Source organism: Leptidea sinapis, chromosome 1, assembly GCF_905404315.1.
Source record: "Leptidea sinapis chromosome 1, ilLepSina1.1, whole genome shotgun sequence".
Taxonomy (NCBI): domain Eukaryota; kingdom Metazoa; phylum Arthropoda; class Insecta; order Lepidoptera; family Pieridae; genus Leptidea; species Leptidea sinapis.
In genome coordinates this window covers 14,037,788-14,063,853 of record NC_066265.1, presented here as the reverse complement: position 1 = coordinate 14,063,853, position 26,066 = coordinate 14,037,788, and the positions used below count along the sequence as shown (strand labels likewise).

At 33.8% G+C, this 26,066-nt stretch overlaps 1 protein-coding gene across 2 annotated transcripts; it reads left to right on the top strand.

Moving 5' to 3' along the window:
- The first annotated feature begins 1,934 nt into the window (after nt 1-1,934).
- LOC126966852 (cytochrome P450 6B2-like) lies at nt 1,935-25,755 on the top strand. 2 transcript variants are annotated; one of them, XM_050811122.1, is made up of 2 exons: nt 1,935-3,345; nt 24,867-25,755. In XM_050811122.1, exons 1-2 carry the CDS (start codon nt 1,989-1,991, stop codon nt 25,043-25,045), a joined length of 1,536 nt encoding a protein of 511 aa, XP_050667079.1. In that variant the 5' UTR covers nt 1,935-1,988; the 3' UTR covers nt 25,046-25,755. The 2 variants fall into 2 exon arrangements, with proteins under 2 accessions (XP_050667079.1, XP_050667087.1); XM_050811130.1 differs by lacking the exon at nt 1,935-3,345 and adding an exon at nt 17,622-19,005.
- The last annotated feature ends 311 nt before the right edge of the window (nt 25,756-26,066 follow it).

The window sequence follows — 26,066 nt, the reverse complement described above, 5'->3', positions numbered from 1 at the left end:
AAATATATATGCACTATAAAGTATAAAAATAATTGCGTATTTTTATACAATCTAATTCGAGTTACGATTATTGTAATTTTTGGAGTCAGTGTCATGCAAGATAGGTTTGTAACTACATGCATAATTATAGGTGAGATGTGCTTGAGTCGTGAGGAGGTGAGAGGCGAGAGCGGGTCGCGGCGGAAGGACACCGATTCCAAAAATTACAATAATCGTTTAGTAGAATTATATTTTATAAAAATACGCAATTATTTTTATACTTTTTAGTGCATATTATATCTATTGTTTTGGAATAGTGTTTTTAAAGTCGGTTGTTTTTTATTAAAAAATCTTTCTTTGTTACCCACGTGTATTGTCTTGTGGTCGACATAATGAAGTCGATCTCATTTTTGGTGGCACCATCGGGGCTGATCCAAGTCCATTTGCGTTGTTCTGGCTCCATGAAGAAGGAATTCATCATCAGCGAATACCATAGCGTAATTCTGAGTATTTAGTACGCTACCCTATTCGACACGCTCCCCACCTCAATTACGTTGTTGACGAGAGAATTCTAAACGAGGAATCTGAAGAGAATGTCTCCGGAATTAAGGATTATCGAGTCCTCACCCTGTCTTTGGACCTCAGATAACCCCACCCCATCGTAATCTGCTCACCTTCTGCTTCCTCCAGTTCCTCCAACTTCTCGTTAATCCGCAGTGTCTTGACATTGTATGTTGCCAGGTCCAATGGACTTCGTTTGTGGTAGCGCTGCCGAACCCGGGGATTCTTAGCACCCCCTGCCCCGTCGCTTAGGTGGCTGCTACTGTGGCCACCACGAGCGGGGCCTTGCGACTGGGGGCTGGGGCCTTATAGTGTAAGTCATATTTTTGGGTTTTTTTGTCATAATTTCTACGCTTGGCAGGCGGGTTTGCGATCGCAGTAAATGGTGTGCTCTAAACGAAAGATGCTGCTGCCCATCCTCCGTTGTTTGTATACCTTAGTCGCCTCTTACGACACCCACGGGATGTGATGGGGTGGTGCTATTCTGGTGCGACACCACACGCACACGGACATATGACTAGTCGTTTCTAATCTTAGTGATCGAATTGATCTAATAGAGCTCTTTAAAATATATTTACCATTAAAATATTATTGTAATGTATTCAGCACATGATATTTTTTAAAAATTATATCATAAAATTTATTATCAAGCTAACTTCAATAAGACGCCTTTCCCTTGAACCTTTATTCTTATTCTTTAAATTCAAATTCAAATATTTTAATTCAAAATAGAATGTGACATCACTTATTGAAAGTCAAAAAACTACCACCCATTCCAAAATGAATGCCTCAGACCTGAGAAGAATGGGCGCAACAAACTCAGCTGGCTTTTTTTTTTCATCGAATAAATATGTTTACAAAGTAATATTGTGCAATTAAATTTATTATTTAATAGCCTGAGGGCGGTCACTCCATTCCCAATCTGTGGTATCATTAAGAAAGTCATTTATGCTATAGTAACCTTTACCACACAAACGTTTTTTAACAATTCTTTTGAATAACGTTATACTTTTGTTTTGAACATTTTCTGGGATCTTGTTGTAAAAGCATATACATCGCCCCACAAAATTATATAAATAATTTGGAATCTAGAGTTATGCCAAGAAATATAGCAGATTCCACTGGTTCTATCACCTCTCCGTTTAACAAAACATTTGTATTTATATTTTTGACAATTGGTACGGTAAATTTAATGTATTTAGTTTTCTTGCTATTTAGCTTTAGGTACCCTTCTTTCGCCTTCGTTACATCTGAACCCGGCTTAAGACTATGACATTCATATCACGTGTGTTTGAGTTTAACATTGCAAAAAAAGTAAAATATCATTTATTCATACAGATAATCGCAACAACGTTAAGTTGTTCCACGAACCTTGGATTTAATTAAATACAAAGTCATATTAATTTAAAGTTTATATTTTGTACTTTAATAATTATTGTGATTCAAAAATGTTCGTAGTATGTCTTATTTTGTGTCTTTTGATTTTGATAATTACTTATATAACCCAATACAAAAATAATTACTGGAAGAATAAAAATATTCCATATGTGAAGCCATTGCTGATATTTGGGAACTACAAGAAATATTTGTGTTTAAAGAAAAGCGTGTGCGAAATAGACAGTGAGATGTGTAAGGAATTCCCAAACGAGCCTTTTTTTGGGGCCTTTTATGGTACTGAACCTACATTAATTGTTCAAGATCTTGACTACATTAGAACGATTCTAGTGAAAGATTTTTATTATTTTAATAGCCGAGAAATAGCAAATTATACCAATAAAGAAGTAATTACAACAAATATATTCTTCTCTTATGGAGATAATTGGAAAATAATGCGACAAAGTGTTACACCTCTTTTCTCCGCTTTGAAGATGAAAAAAATGTTCTATTTAGTTGAAGAATGCACAACTGTCCTAGAAAAGGTTATAGAGAAGGAAATTACTCAACCTGTTACTGAGGTAAAACAGATGATGGCAGGCTTTACCATAGATACTATTGGTTCTTGTATCTTTGGTGTGAGCGCGGATGCTTTGGAAAACAATACAAATGTATTTCGCCGTTTAGGTAAAACAATATTTGAAACGTCTAATTTCATGACGTATAAGCTTATAGGACGCTCTATGTGGCCTGCAATTTTTTATGGCTTAGGCTTTACTGTGTATACAAATGAACTTCTGAACTTTTTTCACGTACTCTTAGACAAGGTTTTCAAACAGCGACAATATATAGAATCAGGTAGAAATGACTTCGTCGATCTTTTGATAACACTGAAACGCAAAAAATGTCTTCATGGCGACAGCATAACAGACAAGAATGGAGAATCGAGAAAAATTGTTAAAGAAATAACAGACGAACTGCTCTATGCCCAATGTGTGGCGTTCTTTTCAGCTGGATTCGAAACATCGTCATCGACGTTGTCTCACACACTATATGAACTTGCTAAGAATCCTGAAGCACAAGAAAAAGCTATAGCAGAAGTTGATGATTACTTTACGAAGAATGAAAGGCTTACTTATGAATGTGTTCAAGAAACACCATACCTTTCCGCATGTTTTAATGAGACCATGCGCCTCTATCCAGTCCTTGGTGTACTTACAAGAGAAGTGGTAGAAGATTATAAGTTGCCTTCAGGGGAAATATTGGATAAAGGGGTCCGAATCCACATTCCGGTATACAGCATACACCGCAATCCTGACTATTTTCCTGATCCAGAATGTTATCGACCAGAAAGATTTGTTGGTGATGGAAAAGATAACATTAAAAGGTTTTCTTATATGCCGTTTGGAGAAGGACCGAGGCAATGTCTAGGTAAGGCTTATAATACATTTTTATTTGCTTCACATAAGCCTGACCTGTATATCTATGTTGAGTTTCGTTCAAATATCGCGCGAGACCATAGAGAGTGAATTAGTCTTTTTGCATTTCCTTGTTCCATTCTCCCTCCTTTGGACAATTAGTACTCGAGTACGTCGCTAGCCGTTAATTAAGACACACCTACCTGTGTTTGGTGTCTATCAAAACTTTAATGACCCTCCTTTTGTGACGCGATACATATAATCTTTCCTAATTTATCCCGCTGATCCTTGTGTAAAAGCTTAATATATAGTGCGATTCTAACTTAAAGCTTTGTAAATTGTGTGAGATACGGTGAAATTTAGCAGGCATGCTGTGTAAAGTGTTTTTGTGAACCTTGAGAAGATGAGTGCGCTGGCGTGGACTACCCTGGACAGTTGGGCTTCATCGTGTACGTGAGTCCCTCAATTTTGCTGATATAATCCCATTCTCCTGACAGTGCGCGGACAGCTATATTCCAGTGTGTATAATTACTGTATGAAATAAAAAGGATTTTTGAGATTAAAAGCAAATACCGTAGTGTGGATCTGGTGAAACTAACTAATTCAGGTGGTTTGTGTCAATTGAACAGGACAACTTTCAAACAGTTTATCTCAATGGTTTCACTTCCGCACCAATGTCAACCTAATCAGGTGTTCCTCAGGGATCTGAACTAGGGCGTCTCCATTTTTATTAATGACATTTAAAATTTTCAAGACTTTATATTTATCAAAAACATATCAGACACGGGTATATCTAAAACCTTAATTAGTCAGAATTGAACTTGATGATGATATCACGATAGTGAAAAATAGCCTTTATTGCTGTATTACAATGTTTTAAATTCTTTCTGTTTTATTCATAATGACTTAGCGGAGATTTAAAACATAGGTAATATACACTTGTTAAAAAATGGTATTCATAATCGCATATTAAGGACGCGTTTACGAATCCGACAAAAATAAGATATATTTCGGTAGAGTTTGTGATGAAATAAAAATAAATCGAACAAAACTAAAAATTGCCACAAATAGATTACTTCGTTATTTCCAATTAGCGAGAAATATTTGCTTTAAAATTTTGATTTTTTATGTCGTAAAAACGATTATCCGTTACATCTTCACCCAAAATTGACGAAATGGGGCTTCATTCAGGATCAGTTTCCTGCTACTACTTACATAATTTTGTCTCTTAAAAATTACGTAAGGAAAGCAGATATTATATTTTCAAAAACACTGGAAATAAATTAATGAATATGTTATAAATAATCTCAGAAAAAAAAAATGAATCGTCTAAAATTCATATATTTTTCTGAAAAGCAATAGCTTTAAAGTGTGGTATTAAGGGTTATTTATTTTGTCCCTCCGCACGCATTGCACAGAGAGATCTATCGAAACAACGTCAGTCCGCGCTCGGCCGCCGTCGTGGGTACACACTGTGTCGGTTGTAAGTAGCAGCTCGTAATCGGAAAGATCGCTGTACGAACATGAATATTTTTTATAAGCTCTACAATACTGTCTTTGATACTTTACATATTTTACAGTACTCAGTCAGATTTAAAAAAAAAAATGTTTCTGTAATTTTTTGAAGAATTAGTGATTTATTTTCATCTCTAAATATAAGGTCTATATTAAATCGAAATCCAAGATGGCGCCTATGAATTTTACCAACTTCTCTTCATGGGTGTCATTTTCATGGTTTTCGGGGTCATCAATAACGAATATAGGGTCAAAATCGAAATCCAAGATGGCGCCTATGAATTTTACCAACTTCTCTTCATGGGTGTCATTTTCATGGTTTTCGGGGTCAACAATAACGGATATCGTGTCAAAATCGAAATCCAAGATGGTGCCTATGAATTTTACCAACTTCTCTTCATGGGAGTCATTTTCATGGTTTTCGGGGTCAACAATTACATAAATGTAAATCTTCGTTAATCCCTCATTATCTTCAAAAGACCAAAGGAAATGTCATGTATCAAACCTGAATCTAACTTTCAAAGACCTATCCAACGATACCCCACAAGGTATGTCTCTAGTATCTTTTTCAACTCCACTTTTAGGGGAGGTGTCCTCAGGAAGCTACGTCCAAAGCACCAGATAATACAAAAAATGGCGTGCGTACAAAGTACACATGTCAGAAGTGAAACTTATTTGAGAAAAACAATTTTCAAATCTCGTTTATATTAATAATTATCCTAATCTGTTCTCTAAACCAATTGATTTTTGTCAATATTAGAAATTATTAGATGTTTTACTAATTATTATTACTCATTAAACCTGCACGATAGGAAGCTAGTAGGGAAGATGTTTAACCTCATAGTGGTACCGTCTGCTTCATGCTACATTCGAATTTTCTCACTCTATCTCAATCAGACTCAATCTCCCTCCCCTCTTATGGATAAAAACGTCCTTCATTTTCGTGACACTTTATTCCGTTTCATCCGTAAAAATTTTACCCTCATGCGGGCAAAGAAGTTTCTCTTTCAGTTTCACTTCAAAAATGATCCCAAATTCATTCTCTGCGCCCTCGAGAACCTCGGATTCGGTATCCGTGTTGTTGAAATCATAATTTTGAGCGGCGGCCATCTTTGATTTCAAAAATGATCCCAAAATTGTTCTCTGCGCCCTCGATAACCTCGGATACGATACCACATTGCTGAAATCATAATTTTGCGCGGCGGCCATCTTGGATTTTAAAAAAAAAGGTTTTTTAAAGTTCCAATATTTAACTACTAAGTGAGTACATCAAACAATTATCAAAAATACATAGGTATTAAAAAAAACAATTCAAACTTGCTTAAGTATCAAATTCATTTGATTCCCGCAATTAACTTTTAGTTCGTGTATGTGTTTGAGCGGTGTCAGTGTAGTGGTGCGATTCGATACCTCTGTTTTGAGAACGCGTCCTTCAAGCTTAATCACTCATTATCTCTTCGATAAAGCTGACGTGACTATAGTAGCTATGACCCTTTTATAAACCTATTTTAAGCAAAAAAAAAAGATGTGGTGTCGTGGGACACCAGGAAGGGACGAAGTTCCTTCGGCTAATGTAGAATCGACACAATATGTAAAAAAAAATCGTGTTCAATTTTATGTAGGTTTTCTTGATTGACATGACATATATTTTAAATACATAAAAAAAATATATTAACACAGTAAGTCATTTTTCAATTAAATTTCGCGCACTGATTGTCCTGGAAGTTGAATAAATATTATTATACTGTTGTTATGCAATTTTACAGTGCATTACAACAGCTATGACACTAAAATTACGAAAGAGAACGTACAGTCTGAAGAATATATTAATAACTGTATTGAAAGTAACCTTGCTTTTCTTCGTTTATAAATAACTTTTATAATATTTAAATATTATATTATAATAAAGAAATATAAAGTCCATTAGAAAGAACACTGCTCGCTTGTGTATACGACTGTCGCGCCTGCGCACGTCTCATTTAACGGTTTTATTCCACGGACTTTTTCTTACGGTTTTACTATCACATTTTTTTCAGTTCGGTCCCGCAGCAAAATCCCTATCTCCTCCAAGCCTCCCGTAAGGAACTTCGTTCCAAAAATATGGCCGACATGGATCAGCTGTCTTGTATTTGACGTTAAATAATGTGATAAATAGCTTCCCGCTCAAAGTTGTTGGATATCCGTCATAGATTGACAACCGACAGACTTCAAAACTTTGATTTTTGAAGTTTGAACTCATTTTGACACCGAATTTTGACACTGACCGTTGACATTGAAAATATGTCTGTTTCCACTGACAGTTCCTCATTAAATAAGTTAAAATAAGTTTTTTTACGAAATGGAAACACTGCGTACCTACTATAGAGACGTATTAGTTATGGGAGATTTATCTAACGAATATGAATGAGGAATTTTATCGAACGTTCGATAGGCTTAAAACGCATTTTAACTAATATAGCTTTATACCTTTGAAAAGCGTTTTATTATGAATAAGATAGTTATAATATAATTTGGTAATTAGTTTGCTTTACAGCTCGAACTTGGACATAGGCCTCTTCCATACCTTTCTTTGTCGAGCCATGCGTAGTCACAAGGGGCTACTACCTATATCATCCTCCCATCCTTTAAAATGAATTCCTTTTTTTTCGTTAAGTGGCATCCATCCTTGAACTTATACCAAATTCGAACTTAAATGTTACTAAATGTTTTGTCTGTTAAAATTTCACCATTTTTGGCAAGGCCAACCTATTAAAAAAGTCATACTTATTCAGGTTAAATGCACCAGAGACTTAGGTATTATCTTCGACTCAAAGGTAGTATTTGATGAGCACGCGGATACTCTTATAAAAAGTATCGAAGGCGTTTTATATTCAGAAAGTCAACGCAGTTTATTAGTCTTCACAGAAACGGCATACTCGACGTCGATATATCGAGCGACGTTAAGTTCCGTCGTCAATTGGAAAAAAAGGCTAATTTTGCCATTTAAAAGCTTGGTGGCTTAGTAAGACACGGCAGTACTTCACAACATGCCACCGCCAGTGGTATAAATTCAGCTTGACATGGAGTCTTCATCTTCTTCTTCTTCCCATTTCATTTGACAACATACAGCGATATACTAGTGCCAGGCTCCCGATTTTTGGATACCAGTTCATCCTGTGGGCGATAGGATAAACTGGTACAGACTAGGTTAAACTAGTTTCTCCCATCGGCCTTAGGACAAACCCGTTTAGCCTTGGCTGAATTGGTTGAGCCTAATAAGAATAAGTATACTTCAGGATAAACTAGTTTGGCCTAGTCTATAGATATTTTATAATAATATAAAATATAATTTAATATAATTATATAATATAATATTGACACACTTTTACACGAATTATCTTGCCCCAAACTAGGCGTAGCCTGTATGTACTATGGGTACAAAACAATGATTTATTTAATACAATGTAGGTACATACTAAACCACAGATCGTATCGACATAAAACTTCCACCATTCGATGTGAAATTTATCCTAGATAGTTTATGGCTACTTATTTTTTTAATTCTTTTATTAATTTCCTTTTAATATTCGCCTAGCGAAGCGGGCACATGCTAGAAACTGTCATAACCATTAATACTAACATAAAATAACATTAACATAAACTTATAATGCCTACTACTCGGCTTAGTATTAAGAGAGTTATTAAGTCTTTTGTGGGGCGTTGTATATATTATATATGCTTTTACAACAAGATCCCAGAACATTTTTAAAACAAAAGTATTACGATATTCAAAAGAATTGTTACAAAACGTTTGTGTGGTAAAAGTAACTTACTATTACTTAGTATAAATGACTTTCTTACTTAACATAAATGATACCACGGATTGGGAATAGAGCGACCGCCCTCAGGTTATTAAAAAATAAGTTTAATTGTACTTTGTAAACATATTATATGATGAAAAAAAAACCCGTCGAGTTTGTTGCGCCCATTCTTCTCAGGTCTGAGGCATTCTTTTTGGTATGGGTGGTAGTTTTTGACTTTCAATGTGATGTCACATCCTAGTTTGAATAAAAAAAAATTAATTACTAAAACTGCGCTTATCTTATATCGATGTGATAAATACAGTGTTGGCTTTAGAGGTCATATTGTTTCTAATTTTTAGTAAGGTACTTACAATACATGTGAGGAAGGAAATGTATATCTTAGAATACAAACCCAAGTATAAGTATATATCCAAGTTACGTCAGTTGGTGCTGATGCTTCGACTGCCGAAGACAGCAAGTGTCGCAAATATGTTGGTCTCAGTGAGTGATACATCTATTCGCCCAGAGGCGCTGAGAAACTATCTTCGCGCCTCAATAAGGCTACTGGAAACCCAAGCGCTGGCAGCTATTTCGGTCAACGGATCAGCTTAGCTATCCAGCGCGGAAATTCTGCCAGTATTCATGGTACGCTTCCACGTAATGATAGTTTTAATTTTATGTAGTCACAGTTTTGTAATTATAGTTATAACATTTGTTTTGTTTGAATAAATTCTTGTTATATAAGTATAAGTATAACGTGTCACTTATAGTAATAATACTTATTAACATAATTGTATCGTTAAATCATTTGAAACACCATTAACTACCAGAATGTATTTGAAACACCAAACTTAACAAGTGCTGCTGAGTGAAAGATTATATGAAGTAGGCCACCTTGGTCTTCAAGTTTTACTAAAGAGACCAAAATTTTTCTTTCTCTCCTATCATTCACTCTATCAACATATCTGACATACTGAACAGTAACTTTTTTATGGATCTTTCGTGATTTCTCCTGTTTATTCGTCCAAAGGTGTGCTAATTACTTCATCCAGAAAAATCTATCAGTTGATCGTCAATATCGTACGTGTCCATGTATTTTAACTGTGTCTGAGGATATTATAAATATTAATATGAAAGATAATTGACGCTTTTGATATTAATTAATATAGCCAATGTGTGTATGTGTCAGGCTTAGATTAAGGATTGATCTCCGCTGTGCTCCAACTAGATCCCGCAGGCGTAGCGCCCAAAGGGCAACTAATACTACGCCCAAGTGGGCGTACTCGAGCCAATCTCGAACAATTTGTGACGTTGACGTATCACATGTTCTGTTAAACTTTACTAATAATTGAAACTAAAATGCCGGGTTGCGTAGTAAACTTTCGTAAAAATAATACTACAAGAAATAAGAAAGACACTGGGATCACATATCATAAGTAAATATTATGTATTTTATTAATTTCAATGTAAAATAACACGAAGCCTATGTAACAAAATTTGTAAGATGCCATTGAGTGTCAAGATTCCACGCATACAAGCATATACTAGTTGCCGTAATAAAAAAAGCTATTGTTCTTAGGTAGTGCGGTATCTAGTTGGAACGCAGCGGAGACCAATCCTTAATCTATGGTCTGATAATTCCAACAAACCAATCTGATCTGTCTAAGTCATTGATGGATTTGCTTTTCGATTAGTAAAAGAGAAAACACGATTTCGTGAAGCTTATGTCGATTTTGTATAGAATGGTTAATTCTAGTATATGAATTATATATTATATATTTAATCAAAACAAATCTTTTAACTATATTTACAATACTACGAATTATATTACATACAAATTAAAATTTATTTAAACTCCAAATCAAGATAACAAAAATGATAATTGTATTGTTCGTATTGGCATATATATTGTGTACAAGAAAACAAATACATTTGTACTAATAATTTTCTACAATATTCATGCGAAATAATAATATAGTATATGGCACAGGACATATTACAGGGCATCTAATAACTTAACTGAAAATACTAGTCATGCAGTCATTGTCAATATAAATGACTGCAAATGAATTACTAAATTATATACTGGCATAATGTTTGTACTGTTGATCATCTTTGTATTTGCTTCAATGTTTTCAATATTGTATTACAAATATCAAAGAAAAACAAATTATTGGAAGATGAGAAAAGTCCCGCATATATCCCCATTACCCATTCTTGGGAACTACAGGAATTATATTTTATTAAAGAAGAGCTTTCACGAAACAGTAGACGAAATCTGTAAGAAATTTCCTAATGAGCCCTACTTTGGAAGTTATTTCGGAACTGAGCCCGCACTCATTGTTCAAGATCCTGAGTATATTAGACTGGTACTTGTGAAAGACTTCTTTTATTTTAATAGCAGAGAAATAGGAAAATATGCAGACAGAGAAGTCACCACTCGGGGTATATTCTTCGCACATGGCGATGACTGGAAAATTTTAAGGCAAAATTTAACACCCCTCTTTTCAATATCAAAGATGAAGAAAATGTTTTATTTGATAGAAAAATGTACTTGTGTGTTAGAAAAAGTATTAGAGAAAGAATATTTAGAGCCCGTTACTGAAATAGCAAAAGTGATGGCTGGATACACCATAGACTGTACAAGTTCTTGTATGTTTGGTGTGAAAGCAGATGCAATGAAAAGTGAATCAGAAAAAAATATTTTTCACGAAATCGGTGAATCTATATTTTCAACTTCGTATAACAGGGCATACAAACTAATAATACGATCAATTTGGCCAGAATTGTTTTATGGTCTAAACTTAAAGGTATTTCCTGATAAAATTCCAAAATTTTTCGAGGGATTATTAAAGAACGTTTTTGAACAACGACAATTTAGAGAATCGGGTAGGAACGATTTCATTGATCTTCTTTTAACACTGAAACAAAATCAGTTTATACACGGAAATGGAATTGTAAACACGCATGGTGAATCGAAAAACAATTTAAAAAGAGTTGATGATGATCTGCTGTATGCCCAGTGTATTGGTTTCTTCGCAGGTGGTTATGAAACGTCTTCAATGACCCTATCCCGTACACTTTATGAGCTCGCAAAGAATCTAGACGCACAAGAAAAAGCTATTGCAGAAGTTGATAGATATTTTAGGAAGTATGATAAGCTTTCTTATGAATGTGTCCAGGAAACACCTTATCTAGCCGCCTGCTTCTATGAGACCATGCGACTTTATCCAGTTCTAGGTGTACTCACAAGAGAAGTGGTAGAGGAATATAAATTACCTTCAGGTGTTGTTTTGGATAAAGGTGTTCGTGTTCAAATTCCAATTTTTAATATTCACCGTGATCCAAAACATTTTCCTGATCCGGAATGCTATCGACCAGAAAGGTTTTTTGGTGATGATAAAATCAAAATAAAACCATTTACATACATGCCGTTCGGTGAAGGTCCCCGACTTTGTATCGGTAAGTTTATTAGTATTTAAATATATAAAATTGAATGGGAATAATTTTGAATTAACGAAATACACCTCAGACTGCTTATATAAGGTTGTTGTAGAAGTTGTTTGGTAAAAGTATGTTGTGATCATAGATCAGTTAAAAGTTTTAACTGTCCTGTGATTGTGATAATTAATTATACTTTAGAATAATAACTGATTCGTGCAGTTGATCATCAAGGTAGCCCTTTATTCATTTAATTTCAGCCCTTTTGTAGTCAGACTACTTACACATATGCTTACTTATTCTAAACAGATTTTCAAGAGAACACTAATTCTTTAGGTCTGCTAACACTTTATTGATTCTTGGAGTTTGTCTGTTGGATGACCTATGTTCCTTCAAAAAAGCGGCCAAGTGCGAGTCGGACTCGCCCATGAAGGGTTCCGTAGCAGCAAGTAACTGAATATACAAGTTCTTGCAGTTCGTTGTAACTTTGATGTATGTTTTAATAATAGTGTATTTTATTCAAGAAGACCTATCCACAGATAACACCATACGTTTGATGATTTTTTTTTAAAAATCCACAAAAATTATTTAATTTTTTTTTCTATTTTTGTGTAAAAATCTTAATGCGGTTCACATAATACATCTACTTATCAAGTTATAACAGTATAGTTCTTATAGTTTCGAAAAATAGTGGCTGTGACACACGGACGAACAGACAGACAGACATGAAGTTTTCCGTTTTTGCCATTTGGCTACGGGACCCTAAAAAAATGTCAGACCTTTGTGATCGAAACATATGTAATTAATCCATTAAAATTACTTCATATAAAAAAATGTGGAAAGTGTTCCGCGTTTGTAAAAAAAAGTTTGTGTACTTATACTTATGTATGCCTGCAAAAAGTTATACTTCTTAGGCGTAATAAAACAAATCCTTAAAATTAATTATTCGTCGTGCTGTTATACGTCTTTTGAAAGAAAAATATTGTAAAATTTGTGAAATAATTTATTAACGAATATTGAAAAATACGGCTGTATTGGCTTGAACCCTTTGCCTGTCTTAATGGACGAAGAAACCAAAAAAATTAATTAATGTCGAAAACGTCAGAAAATTTGTGAAAACTTTTATTTTTAGATATCGTTATGCGCGCGCAACGTAATAGTCAATGAAGTTTATCTTCAATAATATCAAAAAGTTATAAATGTCATACGTTTTGCTTTGAATATACATCCTCAGGAATGGATAGGGGAGTCAAGTAGATACCATATTTACTGAATACAGTAAGGCATTCGACCATATCGACTAGTCTCTACTTTTGAAGAAACTATTCTTATATTGATAGAAAAACACAGGCTTTGGAGGTAAATGGCTAACTTTCGAAGTGGTTGACAATTCCATCTAGCGTTTCACAGGGATCTCTGCTTAGCCCACTCCTTTTTAACATATTTGTAAACAGCCCTGATAACTGCCACCTATTACAACATGACTTAACTAAATTTAAACATTACTGCACGAATCGAAATGTTTCTACGTGATTTTTAGTCGAAAAGACAAACCGATACAATTTAATTATAAACTTAAGAACCATGAACTAAGCCGTGTTGATGAAATATGTGATCTGGGCACCATACACGACTCCAAATTAACATATGAAAAACATACTGATCACATAATTAATAAAGCTAATAAAGCTCTATAAAAATATCTAGCTCGCAATTTTCAAACATAAAGACTGTTAATACTTTATACTGCTTTTATACTCTCCGAGTATTGCTTTCAAGTATGGAATCCACAATATAATTATGATATACAGGGTGTCCCAGAAAGAATGGATTATCCTTGAACCCCGCACGGGACAGCTTTCCAGCGCTCAGAAAAAAAAATCTTAAAAAAAAAATTATAAAAGTGATACCCAAAATATGATTTTTTTTTAAAAAAACATACGTTTTTTTTAACTTTACTCCACATGTGCACAACGCGCACAAAGTAATGAAAATTGTGGCGTTTTTGGTGTCATCTTATTCCAGATTACCTATACTACTTGAAATACATTAAGTAATATAAGTATCTATGATACTTTTTTCAAAAACAAAAAAGAACTTGAGTTTTTGATATGAAATTTGATACCAAAATAATTTTGGCATAGTTTGAGAGTATTTCATGTAAAAAAAAATTACGAAATCGTAAGTGGCCAGCTATTTTAAAAAAATGTGCAGTTCGTCCATTTTACAAAATGGTATTATACATCATTTTATTTAATACCACTACGAAGTTATTGCTATTGAGATGCAAAAAGATTAAATACGACTAAAAAAGAAAAGATAAGTCTTAATAAATTTTAATAATAATAAAAACATCGGGTGTATATAAATCGAGCTTTATTCACAACAGGCGTTCAAATTGTCTGCCACCGACTCTAATACACGCTCGACATCTTCTAAATAAGGCTCTAATAAGATAACGTGCATAGTGTCGTTCATTTATTTTTGAAACAGCCTCTTGAACACGGCTGCGTTGGAGGAATTCCTCCAAATTTGAAATTGTTTTCGAGTATAATTTTTCCTTTAGACAGCCCCTGTAAAAAAAGTCCAGTGACTTTAAATCCGGAGATCGAGGAGGCCACAAAATGGGACCCAAACGACCAATCAATTTATTTGGATACGAGGCATTTAAATAAGCACGGACGTGTGCACCATAATGTGCAGGGCATCCATCATTCTGTAGCCAATGGAATTCCCTTACCTCCTCGGGCACTTCTTCCATTAAGTTCGGGAGATCATTTTAATAACGAGACATTAAATTTGGATTTGAGAACTGCCAGCTGTGCAGATTATGCGTATTAAAGTATCCGTCTTTTTTTAAAGTTGATTCGTCGCTCCATAGAATTTTTCCAAAGAATTGTGGATCTTCTTCTATTTTTGCAAGCATTTGTCGACAAAAAAAACAATCTTGCATTGTAATCTCTCGGTTGCAGAGCTTGGACGCGTCTAATAAGGATGATATTTATTTATTTTCAGTACACGATGCACGGTCGTTTTCGGGATTCCAGTACGCCGTGATTTTGTTCTTACAGAGGTCGACGGGTCTTGCTGAATTTCGTCAAGCACAATGTCTTGAGTATTGATATTCGCTAGTCTTCCGGAGCTCGTACCACCAATGCCATTGCCAGGTATTCTGCCTTCCGAATAACATTTGTGGACTCTCACGAATACACGGTAATGTGGATGACGCGCATTAGGATATCTTTTTCTATAAAGGGCTGCAGCAACACTTGCGTTGCTCCTGCACTCACCATAGATAAAGTGCATGTTGGTGTATTCTTGTGCCTTGATTTGAATCCGCGGCAATTTGATTCACTGAATCAGTCCAAATACAAGCCAAGTCGTCATAAAATCACCAATGTCCAAATCAGTAAGAAAAACGAGTAGGCCAATAAATAGCCAGAAAGCGTCGTTATAACACAGATTCAAACTCACGGAGAAATGCGAAAGGAGTGCACACATGCGATACCGAACAAGTCGAGAGACGCACTAAATAACTAAACTAAGTAAATGTCTTTGCTATGTGTTTGAAACCGATCCGATAATGACCAAACCGGTGTACCGAGCGGAAAAAAGTCTTTTCTCTCACTCGCTCATACTCTACAAAATCAACCTATTCTTGACTCGTGTAAACAACATATGGGCTTGGGCCACGCTCAGGTAGTAAATAGTAACCATCCCTAGTACAATAAAAAGGGACCCTTTTGTGGAACGCTATTGTCAATGTTACAAGATAAAATATAATTTTACAATTTTCTGTCTTTAATCGTATTTACTCTTTTTGCATCTCAATAGCAATAACTTGTAATAAAATGATGTATTATACCATTTTGTAAACTGTATGAACTGCTCATTTTTTTTAAAAAAGGTGGCCACTTACGTTTTCGTACTTTTTTGTTACATGAAACACTCTCAAACTATGCCAAAATTATTTTGGTATAAAATTTCATATCAAAAACTCAAGTTTTTATTTCGTTTTTGAAAAAAGTGTCATAGATACTTATATTATTTAATGTATTTCTAGTAGTAATCTATCAGGAATAAGATGACACCAAAAACGCCACAAATTTCATTACTTCGTGGGCGTTGTGCACATGAATGTGAAGTAAAGTAAAAAAAAAAAACGTATATTTTTCTGAAAAAAATCATATTTTAGGTATCACTTGGAATTATTTTTTTTAGATATTTTTTTCTGAGCGCTGGAGAGCTGTCCCGTGCGGGGTTCAAGGATTATCCATTCTTTCTGGGACACCTGTATATATTATATAATAGAAACTATTCAGCGCAAATTTTTAAGATTTCTACAATATAGGTAAGTGTAAATCCTTTGCAAACGACTACTCATTAAGGTGCAAAAAACATCACAAACAACCTCTCCAAGAAAGAAGGAAAATTGCTGATATAACTACTCTAGTTAAAATTGCTCAATCTAGGTACGATAATTGATCCCCCTTATCTCCTTTAAATCGTAAACCTCAGAGTTCCTGTAAGGATAAGTAGACAACCAATTACCCTACAAATTATTCATAACTCGTCTATCTAATGTAAATGCACTTTAGTTAGGCAGCGTTAGGTTTTGAGGACAAAATATTGAAGTTGTTTGTGTTTTGTGACCATATGATCAACCTAAGACTTTAGTTTGTGTCATGCTAGGTACAAGTAGGTACCTAATATAGTTAGAAATTTAGATATTGCACGCATAACGCAAAGAGGTTGACGTTACCTCGCGAGGCAATAGTTTTTACTATGTATTTACCGTAATGTAAAACTTACTGGGTGGGTGTTCAATAGAAGTTTGATTAAAGATACGAAACTAAGTGAACTTTCATAATAGTGATATATATAATTAATTTAGTATCTTATTAAGGTAGGCATTGCCCAATTGCCTACATGGGATGCACGCCCCTGGATAACCATATAATTTTAATAATTTTAAGTATCTATTTGAGTTTAAGTTACTTTTAAAATATTGGTTTTGTAAATTATAATGTAATAAATTTAATGTAAGTTTGAATTAACTATAATTCTAACCCAATGTTCTGACCATTAATATTATTTTATGTTCATGTCCTTAATTTATATTCTTTAGTACTTTAGAGTAAGAAAACCTATTTAATTTTAATTAAGTATTTCCTCGAATAGATTTAGCTAGTATTATAGAATTCTTCTTGTACTTTACTTCTAAGTTACTGTATTTTCCTAAACTGTATATTACAATAATTGCTATTGTTAATACATATAAGTGAAAACTGTATTGATGTAAAAGTAAGTTTTCCGAATAAAATAAAATAATATGAAAAATTGTTATAATAAGATCAGATGAGAATATCCAATATGTTTTTGTAAAGTTTGGCGAATTGTACCTACCCATTGTGTTGCATATATACAATATTTTATCAATAGGAAGCCAAATATAGATTAAAACGTCTGGTTTACAAGGTCAAACATATATATTTGTGTTTGCTTTACATATATTTAAATGTGTTATGTTTATAAAAACCGGGTGTTATCCTACATAACTTCATTATAGCGATAACTTGTGAACATGTTTGTTGTGCTTTCAATCCTTGCTTGTGCTGCATTTATTTATCATGTTTATCGGAAACAATTTTCTTATTGGAGGACAAGAAATATTCCCCATCCAACCCCAATACCTCTGCTAGGAAATTACAAAGATTATATATTTATAAAAAAAACGTTCTACGAAACAGTGAGTGACATGTGTAAGAAGTTTCCTAATGAGCCTTATTTTGGAGCCGTATTTGGAACTGAGCCAACACTAATAGTTCAAGATCCTGAATACATAAAACTGGTGTTAATAAAAGATTTTTCATATTTCAACAGTAGGGAGATCGCAAGATATATGGATCATGAAGTGGTAACAAAGGGATTATTTTTTGCACATGGAGATAAATGGAAGATTGTGAGGCAAAATTTCGCGCCACTCTTTTCAATTGCAAAGATGAAGAGTATGTTTTACTTAATCGAAGAATGCACTGAAGTACTTAACAATACCTTAGATAAGGAATTACAATCAACCCAGACTGAAGTAACAAGATTAATGGCTGGATTTACTATAGACTGTATAGGTTCTTGTGTGTTTGGAGTAAAAGCAGAGGTGGGAAATGAAAACAATATATTCCGTCATATTGGTGAAGCAATATTTCAAAACTCTTCTTTTATGTCTTTCAAACTTATTGTACGATCAATTTGGCCAGCAATTTTCTACGGTTTAGGCCTGAATGTATTTCCAAAACAAATAACAGAATTATTCAGCAGTTTATTAAAAAGGATATTTGAACAGCGACAGTATAAAGATTCCGGTCGAAACGATTTCGTTGATCTTATGTTGTCTCTCAAACAAAATCAGTATTTGTATGGTGAGAGCATTGCAGACAAAAATGGTGAAACTAGAAATATTAAACAGAAAGTTGATGATGAACTGCTGTATGGCCAAAGTACAGTATTCTTTGGTGCTGGTTATGAAACTTCATCGTCCACCTTAGCTCACACGCTTTTTGAACTAGCTAAAAACACAAAAGCACAAGAGAAAGCAATCGCAGAAGTTGATAATTACTTTAAGAAGAATGAAAAACTTACTTATGAATGTGTTCAAGAAACACCTTACCTTTCCGCATGTTTCAATGAGACCATGCGACTATATCCAGTCCTTGGTGTACTTACAAGAGAGGTAGTAGAAGATTATAAATTTCCATCTGGTTTAGTCTTGGAAAAAGGTGTTCGTGTCCACATACCAGTTTTCAACATCCACCGCAAACCGGAATATTTCACTGATCCGGAATGTTATCGGCCTGAAAGATTTTTAGGTGAAGAAAGGGAAAAAATTAAACCATGTACCTATATGCCTTATGGGGAAGGACCCAGATATTGTATTGGTAAGACTCACAACATATAAGACTTCTCGTAGAAACTTTAAATAAGGAAACCTACAAAAATACTTTTTAATAATAATAATAATAATAAATTCTTTATTGCCATAAAAATCATTACAAATATAAAATAAACAATTAGGATACGCGATGAAACAAAAGGCAAAAGGAAAAGGCTCAGCTTCACCTGACATGGAATCATGGATTTATGTTTCAATGCAGCGCTGTTTTTCAGCCAACCCCTCCTCCCTAAGGTGTTGAGCGGGAGTGGATGTATTGTGGCTCCCCGATTACCCTTGCAAGTGTATGTAAGTGTGTGTGTAAATGTGTGTGTGTGTGTGTGTGTATGTATGTGTGTGTTTAGGTATGTGCATGAGTGTGAGCGTGTGTTTATGTCCGTACACAGAAAAAATCTTTAAGAGAAAGATATTTCCAGTGGAAGTGGTTCAATTTCTCCGCAGCAAGTTGCTTTTTTAGTAGAGCAAAACGGTATTTTTTTAAAGGACTCGATACTAATTTGTTTCTTTAGAGGAGGAGGTAATTCATTCCATATTTTTGCTGCAGAGAATCTGAAAGATCCCCTAAACCGAGCTGTTTTGTGCTTAGGGATTATAAGGCCGAGTTGTCTATTAGCACGCAAGTTGTGTTGTACGTTGAAATCTTTAACCCAACGGAGCTTTTCAAATAAATATTCAGGCTTCTTGTTCCAAATAACCTTTTGAGTTAAACAAGCATAGTGAAGTTGTCTTCTTGCACTCATGTTCAGGATGCCCTTGCTATTCAAGTAGGGAGTTATATATGCTTTCCTGGGTATATTGAAACAAAAGCGTACACATGAGTTTTGCACTCTCTGTATTGCCCTCTCTGCGCTAGCGGTCAACCTCGGCCCATAGACGAAGCTACAGTAATTGAACTGCGATAGTACCACAGTCTCGCACAGAAGTAAACGCAAATCTTCTTTAAGATAGTTTCTAATTTGTTGTAATACAAGGCAAGGTAAATACAAGGTCTTTAATTTAAAAAAAGCTGTTCTATTTTTAGTATTCACGTGTTCCACAAACTTTTGTTCACCATCCAGTAGAACTCCAAGGTTACGTGCGGACGTTACCCGTTCTAAGACCACGTTGTCAATTTTTAGGCTACTTTCCAACACTGCATTAATTTGGGTTTTCGTTCCTAGGACTATCATTTGCGATTTTGTTGGATTTAGGACCAGGCTGTTATTCTCCGACCATGTGTAGATATTTCTAAGATTGTCGTTAATTTTATTAATAGACTCTATTGTATCTTTTTGATCAAAAAAGTAGTACAATTGTGTATCGTCTGCATAAAGATGGTATTTGCAATGTTTAATATTATTGTGTAAGTCAGCTGTAAATATGGTAAATAAAATAGGGCTTAGTAGGGAGCCCTGCGGCACGCCTCTTTCCAGCGGTTTTAAGGTTGAGAAACTCTTATCACCATTTTTTCCTTCAATTACCACCATTTGCTGTCTATCTGTAAGAAATGTTCTAAACCAGTTACACGTGTTCCTTGAAAAACCGTATCGATGCAGTTTAGCTAAAAGTAACTCCGGGTGCAAACAGTCAAATGCACGAGAATAATCTAACAGCACCATGATACTACTCATCCCCATGTCCGAAGCTTCCGTCAGGTCGTCTGTGATATTTAGGAGGGCAGATTCAGTGCTGTGACCTCTCCTGAAGCCGGATTGATATTTGGGGATTAAATTATGCCTCTCGACAAACTGTAAAACTTGATTTAGTACTACTTTTTCCAGGACTTTAGACAGCACGGGCAGAATTGAAATTGGGCGGAGATCTTTCAGTTCAGCAACACAGTTCTTCTTCGGACATGGTCTTACGATCGCTTTCTTCCAGCAAGATGGAAATGTGCTGGTTTCGATGGACTTGTTAATTATTCTTGTTATAATAGGAAGGGTCACATCAAGTGTTAGTTTTAGCATTTCTATATTTAGGCAATCAATACCTGACGCGTTTGACTTTATATTCATAATAATTTTCTTTCAAATTATTTCTGTCGTTGGTTTCAAATTGAGGTTGTCATTGATGAGTGTGTCATTACTAATTCTGATATCTACGTATGTTTTAATATTGGCTGGTAGGATCAGAAAATGCTCATTTATTTTGTTTGGATAGTTAAGATGATCAGGAACTATATTTTCTTGTGCGCTACTAAGCTGAATAGTATTTTTTTATTTAGTAGAAAGTGTATTTTTTTAGTAGCGCTATTAAGGCTTGGTTAGGTTATTGTTAATACAGTGATTAAAATACGCCCTTTTTTCTCGTTCTATGCTTGCAGTTACCAAGTTTTTAACATTCCGATAATAGTTTTTAGAACTCTCTCTTTTATTGTTCAGTGCGTTTGCTAAAGCTTCGTCTCGTAACGTCATCATAAATTTAATCATGTTCGTGATAACGAACTCTAAACCCTGGATACAGGGTTTAGAGTTATTTCTTATAATGGATTTATGTATCTTAAATACTTAGGAATTGCATAATACTTCATGGACTAACTCTCACGTTAACATAAAAATAGCAGTTATTGTAAGGGGGGTGACTGGTGAGGTAGCTAAACGCACAAGAGTGATTATGACTATAAAAATATGTATATTAACAGCTGTCTTGTATTAATTATTCACTCATAATCATATATCAAACATTTACTATTATTATTTGCTTACGTCTTATGCAACCACTGATAATATTCGGTAACAAATACTGATACCGGTTATTATCAAGAGCACTGTTATTGATATTATATTTATTCGTATTTTTAAGCTTCAAGATTTTTAATGTTGATTTTCTTTGTATTTTAGATTTCTATTGTCTATCTATATATATATAAATGAATTGCTGTTCGGTAGTCTTTCTAAAACTCGGGAACGGCTGGACCGATTTAGGTGAATAAATGGTGAAAAATGCTGCTAAATTAAATAAAAACAACAAATTTGTTTTTCCTTTGATGTGTCCATACATAATCTATGAGAGAATTTTATGACGCACGGTTTGACAGTTCTGCTGTGAAACAATTTCATTACGACAGGAGGGTGCATATTTTACGAAGTAATTATTGATGTTGATATATTATTGACAAATTCATATAAAAACATTATGTTATTTATTATATAGACAGAACAACGTCTGTCGGGTCAGCTAGTGACATATAAATTCTAATTAAAGTACAATATTATTATTACATAAGATATGGCAAAGGACAGCAGTGGGGCAGACGTTAAAAAAATTCTTCCTCATAGTCGTCTAGACTCGTTCTTTCTAAAAGTAACTTTTTTTTTAAGATTAGAATTCTTTAATAATTCAAATCAAAATCACTTTATTCATGTAGGTCGCGGAAATGACACTTATGAATGTCAAAAAACAAATACTTTTCTTGTTGAATTTACAGCAACTTCGGAAAGGGTGGAGCATTAATAAGAAGAAGTGGCTAGAAACTCATTGCCACTCTTTTAAATCTATATTTACAGCTTTATCTTTTTACAAATCATTTCAGTAACAATATATGTTAAGTGATGCAACTAAAATACTCAACGAGTTACACGAGTAAGTCATAAAGAGTAAAAACAAGAGTTATTGAGTACAGTAGTTGCATCATCCACACACATCGTAAATAAATAAAGGTATTCAGCGAGCGTATAACATATAAGCGATTACAAAAAATATAATAACTGTTATTCTAAAAACATGAAGCAGAGTTTTTGGTTACAGGATCATCCTGCCACAAGTAGCACACGATCACGAGCATGACGCATGAACCAATTATTTCGACTTTTAAGTGTTTTTGGGAATTTCTTATCAATTTCTCAAAATCAAAGACTTGAACTGTGTAGTGTTAAAGTAGATTTAGTTTTCAAAAGGTTATATATATAGCGAGGTTATATGTTGCGCTGGGGCACGGCTATAATTTTTGTGTTAAAATATGAGATTTTTTTTACAAAAATAGCACGATAATGTTAGGACAATTAAGTTTCTGAAACTAAAGCATGCAGCTTACACTTTGTTTACATAATGACTTCGTAGTTTAGCCACGCTTATGCGTAAGCGATTTCAGCTAGTCATTCGTAATTACTAATTACAACACCCACCTTTTTTATTCCCCTAAAACGACGGCACTCCGCGGCCGCGTGACGCCATTGCGCTGCGTGGTACTTGAAACTCGACACCGCACGCACTCGATATGATAATGTTATTGCTTGTTTTGATAAAAATACATTCATGGATCGTTACCGGATTTTTTTTTATTAGTTTGACAGACGACCCAGCTTGATTGTTGCTACCTAATAATTCCTATTATAATGAACAACGCTATTGTGTCTGGGTAAGGACACATTCTGACACTTTTGATATAAATGGTTAAAAAAACATTTTATTAAACCTATGTATTTAAACGATATACTATTGAAAAGAATATTAAATTTTGCATTTTTAGTGAATTTGAATTAAACTAACTATCAATTTGTCTAAATACGTGTGGATATACAAAATTTTTCAATGCAGCAATGAACGTAAGTGCTTTGCAATTTGATTACTTACAGACAGAAATTCTGCCACAGATCGCACCCTTACTGTAAATCGTTAAGGAGTCCCATTGATCGGCATATTCCACTACGACAATTACTTGACCATAACTATCTGATGGTAGACGACTTAAATATCCGGATGGCATAAAAAAGATTCGGCCGAGTATCGTTAATTTCATCCTAAGAGTTGAAGAGATCTGTTACTTTGTCATGGATTCCGTAATCAGAACCTAACCAAACTCTCACCAAACTATCTTTGAAGTATATAGGTATATCATTTTCAATAAAAAAAGCATCTTCGAAATCGGTTGGCGCGATATTGAGTTATTCGTTAATTTATCATCCACTTTGCTATACGTATGTATACCAATTTGAAGACTTTTATGGTTTTCTCATGGATGCCACTGTCAGATTATAATATATAATATTAGTACATTTATTTAAAAACACATAACTATAATATAAAGAAAATTTACGACAAATGTATAAAAAACACAAGAGGGACAAAAAGTGGCCGCTTTATGGACTTGTAATAAATACTATCTTATGTTACCTATATTACAAGTTCCCTATTCGATAAAAATACAGAATAAATTGTATTTCAATAAACAGTTTTATTTTGACAATATTATTTTAATATACATTTCATACATTATAAATATTTCGATAAGAGTCTCGAAACTTTCATCACTTCACGTTCGCTTCATCAATTTTCGCGCGTAAATCAAATCCCTACTTCTTGATCAATGTGTTTTGAAATTTTTTTTTATGATAAGTTTAAATGCCAAATATAAAAATTCAATTTGACTTCGTCAAAAACACTGAGAACGTTATATATTTTAAATTAGAGTTTGTTCGACGTCACCTTGCCGTGGCTCACAGACAACGGCCGCAAAGGTATGGTTGCCTGTAAGCCATTTTAGCAATTTCACAGGTTAACCTTTGCTTTTTAAAAATGTTATCTAGGTGTGTGTAAGAAAAAAGTTCACAATACTTTCACTAATACAATATTTGCATACGAAACGGTTTTTAAATAAAAAAATTCAATAAACCGTTATTAAATGTATGAGATAAATAATATGTGTAAAATCTATTTTTTATTAGTTAGCTTATTCTGATTAAATACGATGAAACGTTGTGTTTACCTACGTAATTATTATCACTTGATTTGCATATGCAAGTCAATCGAGTTTTTGTCACCATTTAAATATGCGAACCGATGAGTTTTTGTTACATTAAAAAGACCGGTTCATAGTTGAATTAATCTTATTTTTTAATTTGTAAGATGGTAATGATAGTTAATTTGCAGGTATGAGGTTCGGAATTATGCAGATGACAGCTGGTTTGATGACAGTTCTTAGGAAGTGCCGCCTGGAGCTGGCAGAGGGAATGCCAGACAAGTTAGAGTTCGAACCTCGAGCGGTAGTTGTGACACAAACAAAGGGTGGGGTCTATCTTAAGTTGATACCTCGAGATAATGTCGTGTAGATAATAGTATTTTATGCAACTGTTGTAAAAGAAGGGTCAAAAAACGTAAGTAGTGCAATGTGAACCGCATGCGAACATCGCAATCAATGACCCTATGAGCTAGTACATACACAACTAATACAACGTGACGCGTACAATTTTTTTTTCTACGACGTAATTTGAAATGAAACAAACAAAATACCACAAGTTTTCGAGGGCGGGAAATGTATTGTAGACGTATGGGTACTTCTTATCTCTGGTCAGTGGTTTTTCTTTTACTTCAAGGAATGGCAAAGGTACATACATACAGCCAACGTACAAATATAAAATTTACAAAAAAATTTGGCGACTATTTTGTACCTGCGGTAAACAATGATTTTTTAGTCCTATATTTTATTGAGTCTTTAAAAAATATATACTCTAAGTAAGCCTCTAAGTATAGATTTTTTTCAAAGATTCATTAAATGGTATTGGTATGTACCGTACCTACTTAAAGTAGTGGCCAAAGTTCGTGACTGAAAAATTGTAACATATTGTAAAACTTTTGTAATATATTATAATATATAAGTAAATTTATAGATCTTGGTGCTAGGGAAATTCAAATTCAAAATCAAATATTTTTATTCAAAATAGGATTTAAAATCACTTATAAAAAATAAAAAATAATTTTAAATTTATATAATAACTGTGAATATGTGAATTGAAATAAAATAATTGTGATTATTATTAAAGTGTATTTCATTTATTATATAACTTATTCTATTGTATTATTAAGTAATTAAAATTGTTGCATATCTTTAATTACTTACTTAAACTTGTGTGACTTTTAATTCTTATGTCAGTATATTATTACTCATATCTATGATTCTTAGTTAAAAATTAGCGCTGCAGATGGTTAAAAAAAAAGGATTACCTTTTAACTTGTATTTATTTTAGATCTCAGTCTTTAAATAACTTGTTATTAAAATACGGAAATAAAATTAAATCGAAATCACTTTATTTATGTATATTATGTAGGTCAAATTACACTTGTGAATGTCAA